The 12,135-nt window shown below is 37.8% G+C and overlaps 1 protein-coding gene across 31 annotated transcripts in view; it reads right to left on the bottom strand.

Annotated features, from left to right (window-relative positions):
• AFDN (afadin, adherens junction formation factor) overlaps positions 1–12,135 on the bottom strand; it is a 127,555-nt gene that overhangs the window by 14,895 nt on the left and 100,525 nt on the right. For all 31 annotated transcript variants that reach the window (XR_002421456.2, XM_065057651.1, XM_065057654.1 and 28 more), the window contains 7 exons: positions 8,319–8,384; positions 8,086–8,159; positions 7,437–7,555; positions 6,148–6,321; positions 5,798–5,889; positions 5,179–5,367; positions 1,672–2,694 (listed from right to left, as the gene is read on the bottom strand). Coding sequence is in view for 30 of the 31 variants with exons in the window: in XM_065057651.1 (XP_064913723.1) it covers positions 1,672–2,694; positions 5,179–5,367; positions 5,798–5,889; positions 6,148–6,321; positions 7,437–7,555; positions 8,086–8,159; positions 8,319–8,384 (1,737 nt within the window). In the remaining variant the exon portion in view is untranslated. The remainder of the gene's footprint in view (positions 1–1,671; positions 2,695–5,178; positions 5,368–5,797; positions 5,890–6,147; positions 6,322–7,436; positions 7,556–8,085; positions 8,160–8,318; positions 8,385–12,135) is intronic.

The raw sequence follows: 12,135 nt of genomic DNA, 5'->3' as shown, positions 1-12,135 counted from the left end.
AAAACAGTCAAATAATCCGAAATTTTTACCAGAATCGGTTTGATTCATTCAAAACCTCAGTATTTCTCCAGAGGTACTACATATCACATCTCTAGTAGTATAGATAGTGAAATGTCACCAAAATGGAAACATTACTTCAGTTCAAGATGACTGTTATTTTTTAGTTCCAAAATGCTGGCAGAATTTCAAGCACAAATAGTATTTTAAATCCAGCATGCGCAGAGGAGACTGATATAAATGTTATGCAATACAACTGTGTTTCTGTTAATGACATATGGCTTTTTTAGCCTTGCTACAGTGAAGTTTTAAAGACACTGTTTGTTAAAGTGGCAGTTTTACATGGAATTTCTATGCCCATAGGTAACTGCCTAATATGCTACAAATGATATGTTAGCAATGCTGGGCTTTAATGCAATGTGCTTGCCAAAGATATATTTAGCTTTTCCTTTCTTCAGTTTCCAAGTTTGAGGTATCTATTGTTTTACACAGTAATAAAGTTAACCACAAGAAAAAAGGAAAGCAATGCAGACTGCAGTAAATATGAGAAAAGTGAGTTTAGGAAATCAAGCTGTCAAAACAATCCTGAACTCAAATACTACTCAAGCCAATAGCTATTTCTGAATGTCAAAATAAGCACATGCAAACATTTCTCAGGAATTAGAAATTGCTTATCACAGAATTAAGCAAACTTTTCAAGACAAACAAACAGAAGACACTCAGCATATTACAGAGCTAGCTTTTAAGCCTGTCAAAGCACAACTACTGGTATGCAACTTTGGTATCCGTGCTATTATTCAGAAAATAAAAACATATTATCCTGTAGAAATGGTTCCCTAGTAACAACAGATGTAACAGAGAGACAACAGCCACCAGCAGAGTGAAAAACACTTCACACTATTCAGTTGTATTATGTTATTAGATATTTATGAGCTTTCACAATACTGAAGCTAAGGTAAGCAAACCTTGTGAGATACTGATTAAGCTGGGTACCACACAAAATCCAGGGACGTATGAGCTGGAGCCCTAGACAGGGTGTATCCAAACCCACAAGGCTCAGCCTAATGCTTCCCCCAGCACCGCTGGGGTCGCCCAAGGTGCTGGTGAAGGCAGAGGGAGCAGCTGCCGTGTGCCCCAGCCTCTACTTGGAGAGGACCAGAAAAGTGGAACTTCAGTCCACTGTCCCCTGGAAAGAGCATGTGTTCAGGTCCTAGACTATAAATAAGAACACCTAGAGGTAAACATATTTCAGAGCAAGGTGGGAAGGAAAAGGAAAAAGAACCCACACTATTTTTTGTCCCTGATTCTCCTACAGACTTTCATAATTTCAAACATTTTTCTTACCTTCCCGTGAGTGAATTCCTGCCATATTTAAGCTTGTAATCCTATTCCAGCTACATGGCAAAATCCCTTTATCCAAAGGGAATCTTTTTCCCCACAACAAGAAGAGCAAATTTGACTGCCAACTTGGATTCTACAATAGGTAGCTATGATACTTTCATAATACATAACTGGTGAAGCCACTGTAAGTTAGCAATTTTAAAATTCAAGGTACTTAAGAAGCTTCATCCTCCTTTAGCCAGTAAGAATATCAAAATACTTGGACAAAGCCAGGCAACCCACCAAGAAAGACATTTACAATACTTTTGTCTAGAAAGGATTATCCCGTTTTACCCTTGCTCTTCTTTCTGCCTCCAGTCGCTGCATGATGAGCATAGTATCCACATCGTCATCCTCCTCTTCATCATCATCTTCATCCTTTTGCTTTGATTCTTGAAGCCGCTTTTGGAACTGCCACTCAAGCATGAGTTTGCGCAGACGGTCATTTTCTTCTGCTGTACGATCAGGCTTGTTCTGAAGCTCCTGAATCTCTTTACTCAGCATGTCCACAATGTGCATCTGCTGCTGCTTCTCCAGTTTCTCCTTAGCATCCCGTTTCCAGGGATCTGGAGAGAGGCTGTCACTAGAGGACAGCTCTTCCTTGCTGATAGTAATGTACTGCAGATCTCTGCGCTCAATAGTCCGAGGCTGCTGCTGGGGCTGAAGCTCTCGAATGACGGTTTCTTGAGACCTCTGCAAAGTTGAAGGTTTTTCTGTTTTCACTTGTTGAAGGGAAACAGGGGGAACCACGGGCTGAGCAGGAATTAGTGGCTGAGAACGCATTTGGCCCAGTTTTCTCTCCTGCTCACGACGTTTCCTTTCTCGTTCTTCTTCCAAACGTGCCTTTTCCTTTTCATACCACCTCTGATGCTCTTCTCTTTTTTTACGCTCAGCAGCGGCTACCTGGGAAGATGCTTGTGCTCCTACCTGATTTGGAGGAGGAGGGGGAGGCAGAGGCAAATCCATTTGTAGTTCATCAAATTCAGCTGCATAATGCACTGGAGGAGGTGGTGGTGGAGGGGGAAGATCTGTTCTGATGGGCTGGGAAATGGCCACTGGAGTTGGCTGGCTCGTAGCTGGAGTTTTCCAACGTCCAGGTCCACTTTTAGTTAAACAAGAGCCAGGCGAGACGGGTTTGGACGAATGGTTCAGGTGTTCTTGGCTAGATGTGCTAGAATCCACAGATGAATTCATCCACTGATCACTGTCTGACTTCCGATCAATGTACTCTACGTCCTTCCGTATAACGACTTCCAAACGATTCCTCTCAGGCTGGAAAACTTTATCTCGGAGTTCTTCCTGGGAACGAGCCACACGCTGGAAAAAATTAAACAAGGCATGTATTTCATAGTCCATCTATATTAAACCATATTTGAAAATGGCTCACAAACCGCATTCTTATTACTGGAGGTAATTACTTTTAGTGAATTTCAGCATTTCCATGCCCAGCAAGTCTCCCAAAACCAACACTAAAACATTCTTCTCAGCCCTTTTAACTCATTCAGGTCATAGAAGACATTGCAACTGCTGAAATGTCTGGAAATCCGGACTGGGAGGAAGGGTGACTGCAAAATGGAGCTTAAGCTGAAAACCTCCCCAGCTTGCCCAGTTTCTCAGGACTATCCCTGACACCCCCTCCCCCACATGCGAGCCCTGGCAGCTCGGAAGAGCAGCTCAGGCATCCCAGCTCTGCCATTCAGTCTCCAGCTGGCTTGACTGCACATTTTTCCTAATGGGCAGGCAAGCCGAAAGGCTGCTGGGGAGGAGACAAGGGAGCCGCTGCCCACCCGGCTCCAGCAACAGGCAGGAGGTCCCACCGAAGAGAAATCTCATCGCTGTGGTGTCAGTCCCAGGTACGGCAGCTGTGTGCTCAGGTCTCATCCTGCCTGCTCTGGGGCACACGGGTACCGCTCTGCACTTCTGCCACTTTTTTAGCGCAAACACCAAGTCTTTTTTTGCAAAAGCCCAGCGTCTCGCTGCACTGTACAACCTCCGGAAAAGGAATACTGGGCCATAATTTAGGCTTATCAAATGTGTTAATGATTTTTCTTAAAGCAAATATTCATACTTCAGATGTTAGTAACTACTAAGCATTGAGCACGTAATGTACCAATTAGCAACAACTGAGAGAAGACTAACAAAGCAAACTCCTTTGCTCCATCAATGACCTTAACCATGACCTCTAAAGAATGCCTTCTTTGAGATGAACAAGTGTATTTTTTATGCTCTATTAGTCCAGCAGAGCTGAATACACAGCTATTTGTATTAGATTTGCTGTAAAGATGCACCTAGCCAAACAGTTTGCTAGGGCCTGTAGAGCAGAAAACAGGCATTTAACATCGGTCAGTAGCTTATAGCATTTTGTCTATTTTTTTTTTTGCATGCTCAGTTCTGAATGTAAAGATTAATTATAAAGATTAAAAGATTTAAAAAAATATTTTAATTTTTTTTTTTCAAAGTCTATTTTCCTCTAATTTGCAACTTAAAAGAACTATTGTATGGTGGGGAAGAATCGTGTACACTTCCAATACTTGTAGCAAGCTAAAGGTTCAAGCCATTTGCTTTATCAAAATGCTTTTCTGCACTGCATTCAGCCTTAAAACTGCAGCTAAGATTAGGTGAACTCACAAAACATGAAGGAATTAAGCACAGAAATTCAGCAAAATATTTCCATAACTATTTGCCACAGTTGTTTAACTAGCAACATTCTCCTTCAAAATCACCATCCTACTTTGGGTGTAACATCTATTTTCTTAACAGCTGAAATAATTAGGATTTGATATATATAATACTGAGAAAAAAGCACTACGCTTTTATTCAATTCACTTTTTACTGAATCCACTTGTCGATACATGTGTGAGTTACCAATAACCAATCCTTACTTTGCTGCTACGACACAATCTCAAGACAATTTACATGACACTGCTTTTCCAAAAGTAAAACATGCTGACCCTGGTGTAAGGCTCTGCTTTTATAACAAAAAAAAGTTTTCTCTCTATATTTTTTAAGTGGATTGGCAAAAAAGATGATCTAGTGACTTGATTTAGTAGATCTAGATTTAATTTCCCATGTGGATGTGAGTAAAGTACTCATTTATAAAGTGGAACATCTTTTTTTTAATTTATAAAGGTACAGTGCAGGTCAACTTAAATGTTTGGGGTATTTTTTTTGTTTGGTTGGGGGTTTTTTTCTTTCCTTTTTTTTTTTTTTTTTTTTTTTTTTAGAGAGCAGGGCATGTGTTTCAGTGAACACCTTGGATAGGTCTCAAAGTACTGTTTTACTTCATTTTTAATACTTCACTTTGTCACTTAATTAACACACCCAGCAGGCAAAAAGATTTTTCCATGTAAACCATCTTGGAAGAGTGAAAGATTTAGTTTACTTTTCAGAAAACCACAATGCATTTTACAAGACAAACCCTGCTACCATCTACACCCCATTACCTCTAACAGGGGATTAAAACATCCCAGATAACAGGTCTGCAGAACTTGATAACATAAACTCTATGGGGGTTGAGGTGGAGAAAGGGTAGAGTTGGGGAAAGAGTAGGGTTTTTGAACCCAAGCCAAATCTTGGCAGAAGTACAGTTGTTCTCCTCATGTGTTACAGTTTGTCCTCAAAAGCTCAGAGATTATAGAGAGTTGACTGTTCTGTAAAAATGTCTCCAGCACTCTGGAAGGCACGTAGTTTCCTTCAGGTTTTTTTTGTTTGTTTGTTCGTTTGTTTTTTGGTGGTGTTGTGGGGTTCCCCCCCCCGCTTTTTTTTTTTTCTTTTCTTATAGTGGAATAAATTTCTTCTCACCTGCATTGTAGTATTGATTGAATGATTGCTTTCTGCCTGGATTTGTGGTTTTTCTTCGTAATTTGGCCACTGACTCTGACCTGGACCCATTCGATCCTGGGACTTTGAAGCTGGAAATGTGAAATATTCTCTAGTATAGGTCTGTGTTGGGATGGGATAAGCTTCAGGTCGTGGGGGCAGAGTCTGTTCCTGAAAAAGGCAGAAAGAACAGATTTTTTAATCACACAGATCTGTATGGAACATTATTTTAAACATGCATTTTCCAAATGTTTTCTTCTGGCTCATAAGAGCACTATTTGTCTGGAACAGGAGATAAAGAGGTTGTCTAGTATCAAATATAAATTGCAGTTATGACTCATGTTTTTATGGTCTGAAAACGAGCGCGCGATATTGCACAAACCTAAGAAATCACGAGGACAACTTCATGAATAAAGTTAATACAAATCACTCAAAGCTGTCACAATCTTTCATTAGCTGTAATAAGCAAAACCCCCACCCAGTCTCTATCACCAGCATTATGTTCAAATAGTTAAGAAGAAACTGGTTTGACTCAAGCACACTGACGCTATTGATAGCTAAGTAAAGTTTAATAGCCAGCATTTTGCTTGCCACTTCTGACCTCTGTACAAAGATTTCCAGTAGAGACTGAGGTTATTTTGGTGGTAGTTCCAGATGCATAAGCATTCTTTCCCCCGGGGCTTGGAGGCTGATCTGTTGGAAAGTTAAAGGAAGCATATACATGACCATTAATAATAATTTACATAGCTTAATAAAATACTAGCATTCACAAAGTAACTATGATTTTTCCCTTGAATAGTTCTAACAAGAGGCTTGCTCCAACTGTTACGACTATGTTGGCATTTTAAACTTAATCCATTTTTAAGAACAGTCATCTCCTTTTTTAATTCAACAGCCTCTAAAACTAACAGAGGAGGCACCTACCCCTAATGGCAGGATAATCTTACTTACTTGCTACGTTGGGACTGGAGCGATGATCAGCTCTGTTCTTCATTAATCTGTCATCTCCCGGCAGCTTCTTTGGTTCGCTGTACTCCGTCCACGGCAGCTGCGGGCTCTCAGGTGACCCATTTTGAGTGGAGTTATTATACAGCTCAAAACCTTCACTCTTTGGTCGAGGTTTACCTGAGCCACGGCAGTCAGAAACTGTAATAGCTGCATATGTATTTTCCCCCTTTGACTTATATTACCTAGCGTCTAGCATGTTCTTTTTCAAACCAGAGCTACCTTGCATTTACAACTGAAAATGAGTTCCCAGTAAAGCAAATGTTGAATTCAAAAATCCTTACTTCATCAGATACACAATCCCACTCTTGTATCAACTATACAGGATTCCTTTGATTTGTGTGCTTCAAAAGAACATTTGAAAAGGTGCGACAATATTTGGAAAGCCAAATATGCTTTACTGAAAAGTCTCTTGCTGACTCTCAGAGGCATATGGCATCTGGGGTGGTGTTGTAAACTGCGATAATAAGGATTTATTCTTTTAACCCATTCGTTTCTATACTGTAATACTACCCTACATATAGAAAAGGTCTTCCTTTGCAAAATAATTTCCTTTAGGACATTATTTTATGTAAGACTTAAATACATCTTTTGGAGTTAGTTCACTGAAGTAGGATGATAAAATATAACTCTGCAGAAACATCAAAGAACTTCTCATGATCACACAGAAACTTAAGACGACATGCTTCAGTTCCTGCGCTGGCAGGGGGATTGGACTAGATGATCTTTCGGGGACCCTTCCAATCCCTAACATTCTGTGTGATTTCTAGTTTAAAAAAAAAAATTCAATGGCAAAACATGTTTCAAGGGCTTCTGTTTCTATTTATTTCACTCTTAGTAATTACATTGTACTCTCTGGTTACAAGAGAGACATTCGAGAGGAAGAGAGAAGCTTTTATGAAAGGGATAGAAAAGCCACTGAAATTTAACACCCTTTGTATTCATTATATTCCATTTGTTAAAATAAAAGTTACTTCAAAACTGTTTAAACACATAATTTAATTTTTTAAAGGGTACCTATGCAAAGCTTTTCTTAATGATTAGACTAGCATAATTTCAAACAATATTTAAAAAACAACAAACTTTTGATAAGAAAGGAAATGTTACTTTTCTGTGCAGTTATGTTTCTTTTCTGATTGAATATTTTGGTAGTAAATGTTAAGCTACTGCGAATTATTTTATTTTCTGCACTCTAGACTTATAAAGCTGTTATTGACATACATAAGTGTTCTTACCTCTTTGCATCATTGGAGATGGCTGATTAAGCAGAGTTGCCAATCCATGGTAAATTGCTCCTTGTTTTGCTACTTCTAGTGTTACTACAGAACCTGTCCTTGTCATAAGTTCTGCTGCCCTGCAATAAAAGCCAAAGCAAATAAAACAAAATAAAATTACGCACTGAATTACTTAGTTCTCCTTATTATCAGTTTGTATGTCATGATGCCTCACGTTTATCCTAGTAATATTTTGTTTGACAAAACAATCTTTTTCTGAATAATAATAAAAATAATTTTGAAAAAAATTAGAAGATGATGATTAGAAGATACACTTATTAAACAGACAAAACCTATAGGCAGGTAATATTTCCAGTTTCTGCAGTTCAAGTTCAGAAGCCAAAATATTTAAAATTAGAGCTAAACAAATTTTGCTTGAGTCTAAAGCCCAAATGTGTACTACAATCGCTTCTACAGAGATAATCCACGTCATATACAGAAAATAACTGCAGGAACAGTTGAACTTGTTACTAAGGTTATTTATAGGGAGTTATCAAAAGTCAAGAGAAAGCCTAACATGTAAAAACCAATCAAGCTTCAGGCCTTTGCAGTAAATGATTAAGCTTAGCATGTTCTTCACGTAAAGGCACTCAAGGAAAGAATTTCATACCTTTCCTGGGACAGGCCCACGAGACTTCGACCATCCACACTGAGCAACTGATCGCCGGCAGCCAGGCGGCCATCCTAATCACATATTCAAGAGAGAAGAAAATTCATACACCAGCGCTAAAGAGGTCTAAATTAAAACAATTATCCACACTTAATAGTAAACAAAGGATTTAAAAGCTTTTCCAAAGGATCTTTCTACCTTTGAACTTCTGATATTTTAAGAGTATTACTAACCACATCTGCAGCACCTCCTTTCACAACAGACTTGACATATATTCCAAGTTTGTCTTGACCAGCACCCTACAGAGGAAGAGGCAGTAATTTATTACATTTATATTTTATCTCTTAAGCATTCCACATGTGTTAATCAGAATTTTACATGGCTAGATAAACCCCTAAGTTCTCATTACTTTCATATATTCCTAAACTGGAAAAAACAATTATACAGAAAATAGTTAAATTCATTTAAAGTCAAAAGAAAATTTTAATATTAGGCCTATTGAACCTACAAGCATTGTCAGAAACAAAGTATATTTGGTCTAAATGCATGCTTAAATAGAAAGAAAATACATTAACTAACACTTAGACTTCACAAGTTTGTTGTAATCCCCTTCTAATAAGAAATACTTATTTGCACTTTTACATGCATATTACTTTTTGTACGTCTAGGTATTACGTTCCAAAAGACTGCACTGTTTCCCTTGCTAATAACCAAATGAAACAAGGTAAATTGCAGATTACAAGAAAAAATAATAGAAATGCTTTTTACATTCATTAGGATTGTAAAGAAACTAGTGTAGAGGAACAAAGAATGTCTCGAGTTTTACAATAAACGAGTAAAATAGACATTTTAGAGTTTAGAGTTGACAAAGCCAATTTTAATTCTACTGCAAAACCATGCGATTTTGTTCACAAAACATCTGCCTCAAAGTATTCAGCTAAATTTTTAAAGGACTGTTAACAGTGAACTTATTGCAGACTCAAGAGAAGAGAACAGAAACATGGATTCAAGCCATGCTTTTGTGTCATCCACATGCTCCAAATTACAAGACACAACACAGATCAGTCTAAATGTTAGTATTCACGAACCTTTAAATTGTCACTTACAAAGTAAGACAAATACTTGTGATTTCATTATCTACTACAGCAAACTGTGCACTTTTACTCCGCAAATCACTCAGAAGCAGAGTGCTAAGTTTTCAACAGAGCAGAGTTTTTAATGGAACATTGTTTTCTAAAATAAACCCCAAGCTGCTTTGATATTGAATATGCAAATTCCACCTCCCCTTTTTTCTCCTCTGCTTTTCCAACTCTTTTTTTTCTTTCTTTCCCCTCCTTGTTTTGGCAGCAAAAGCATTCATTGCTCCCACCATTCTAACAAAGTACAACAAAAACCAAGGTGAAGACTATTCAAAAGTGAGTGTTATAGATGGTTTTCTAAGCAGGTGAAGGACCTTATTTTTATTCATTACATCTTGAATTAATCCCAAATGTTTAGTCAAAAGCCACAGAAAAGGAATTACTTCACATCCCATGATTCCAGATTAACATTCTACACGTCCACATTTTTCACAATAATCGCTTAAGCCCTTCTTAAAGAGAGAAAAAAGAAAAATACAATAAAAAAAACTGAAGTGAGGACACTTTGGGAAGAATATAAGGGAATTAAAAAAAAAAGTTTAGTTACTTTTGTATTTGGTTTTTAAAGAGCTCTGAAGAAACATCAAGGTAACTAAAGAATGTTTTAAAATTTATACCAGAAAAACTGGTTTAAGTTACAAGAAATATAAGTCAGAAGACAGCTACATAAATATAATGAAAACCATGCTTTACAAATCTCTTTTTTTCCCCAGGCAACCAAGACACACATGGGGAAGGGTAACCTGGCTGACGGAACACCTGGGCTTCCAGGACACATGTGGTAAGATCTCTTAACAGAAATTCTTCAAGACTCAAAGGTGACATGGCATAGGAAGGAACTTGTATAGTAATGACCGGTGCAACAGTGGATAGGAACTTCATTGTTTTCACAAGGAATGAAGGATATCAGACCAGTCCTAAATGAATGTGCTGTTCGCCATGTGTGTAAGCATTCCAGAAAAAGGGCAAACAATAACATAACTAAATTTGCCATATGGAAAAGTCATTGGGCAAAGTGTTGGCCACTGGATCAATAATGGGGGTAAAATGTATTTCACTGGTCCAAATGTGAAGTAATGCTGCAACCTTGTAAAGAACCGCTCCCCATCAGGGCACTGTCAGCAGAACCAGTTACCACCTCCCCTTGTTGAGAAATGAAAATTAAGATGATTTGGTTTACATACTCTGAAACCTCTTGGAATTGATGCTGCATTTATTCAGTCCGAACTTCAAAGGATGCTACTAAGAATCTCAACCCCCTTGGGTCCACTAAAATGAAGATTTGCCTAATACAGTCAAAGATTAGGTAAAAAACCAGCAAGCCTTTTGAAGAGCATTGCCTCTTTACACAATGCATGTATTAATCAAACAATTTTGGGATTGTGACTTTGGTACTCATAAATTACATTGTATACACTATACCCACACATATCACCTTTCTTATGCTTATGATTGTCAGTGCACATTAAATGAAGTTGAAACCTTTTTAAGTCCATGATAAGTGCACTGGTTTGTAGACAGTGATGAGATAAAGATTTGCAACTGCACAAACAGCCATATTATAGTTTCCAAACTGGTTTTAACTCCTGGAGAAGGATCTTTTTAGCCATTGTTTTCAGAGCTATCTTCACAAATCAGCTCAAATACCTGGAAGACAACAGAACTAATAGAAAAGAACAAACCAACCAACCAGAAACCACTGTGCTCACCAAACATCTAAAAGGTTCACATTTAGAAAACTGTTTATAATTCTGATTATTCTGAGGCTCAGAGGATAGCAAGTATGATCAGAAACACCGAACAGCTTCCTTGAGAGAACCAACTAAATAGACATGGACTCCTCAGCTTAGCAACAGTCAAGAAAGTGAAGGTCTATGGGATTGTGAGTGGCACAGATCAGATTATTTATCATCTCCCTAATCAGGCCACAGATAAAGCTCTCCTCTTCATGCAATCAGCATAGTTTAAGAAGTAAAAAAAAAAAATCAACCAACCAACCAGAACATCTTCCATAGGATTTCATAACTAAATTGAGAAACTGTCAGGAACAAGACTGCTGTAGATGCCAAAGCGTAAACACACACACAAAAAAAATCACATATTCATGGTATGGCCCTTCAGGTGCTTTCAGAAAAAGCGATGTAGCTATAATGCATTCTGAAGGCAATTCTGAAATTACCGAAAGCTAGATACTAGGAGGAACCATCTTACGCTTGTTTTATTATGTTCTTTGGCTAAATACCCCACAGCTGGTAGACACCATATCAGATGGATTTTTGCTCTAACTGTTCTTATTATACTTTAAGTCTTACAGTGATTTTTCATTATGATTTGAAGGAGCTGACACTTAACTCCCTGTTCCTTCTTTTTTAATGCTTTTATGAAGCCCATACAGTTTGTTAATCACTTTCCTGTTCTTTCAAGAGAAGTTACAAGCAGATGTGTTAGCTCCAAGTCATCTCACTCAATATAAAACTACTGACTTTTGAAAGCATGAAAAATTATTTTAAAAATAAATCTCCATTCAGATTACATAAAAAATATTTTATCAACCACATCTACTCACATATTATAAGGACAAATTAGTTCCTTTCCTGCCTATTTCACATGCCATTTAATGTGTTTCTCACAACATGCCTGTGCTCTCACTTACTCTTGGGAAGACCTCTCTGTAAGTATCCTCAAAGTTAACTCATCATATTCCTTCAGCTTTTAACCTGAGCTTTAGAGCAATTTGAATCCAAACTCTTAATTTTTATTCAAACAGACTAAATTTTGCTTCTGTTTGACCTTCCAGGAGACTGCATTAGAAGGAAACGTAGTTATTAACAACACAAAAAGGATGTTAACATGTGGTTAGGCATGCATACTGAACTCCAAATTGAGCAAAATTCTCATACACACCACATGG

This window comes from Columba livia, chromosome 3 (assembly GCF_036013475.1).
Source record: "Columba livia isolate bColLiv1 breed racing homer chromosome 3, bColLiv1.pat.W.v2, whole genome shotgun sequence".
NCBI classification, from domain to species: Eukaryota; Metazoa; Chordata; class Aves; order Columbiformes; family Columbidae; genus Columba; species Columba livia.
Note: the sequence above shows the minus strand (reverse complement) of the source record. Positions and strands in the feature narration are given on the sequence as shown.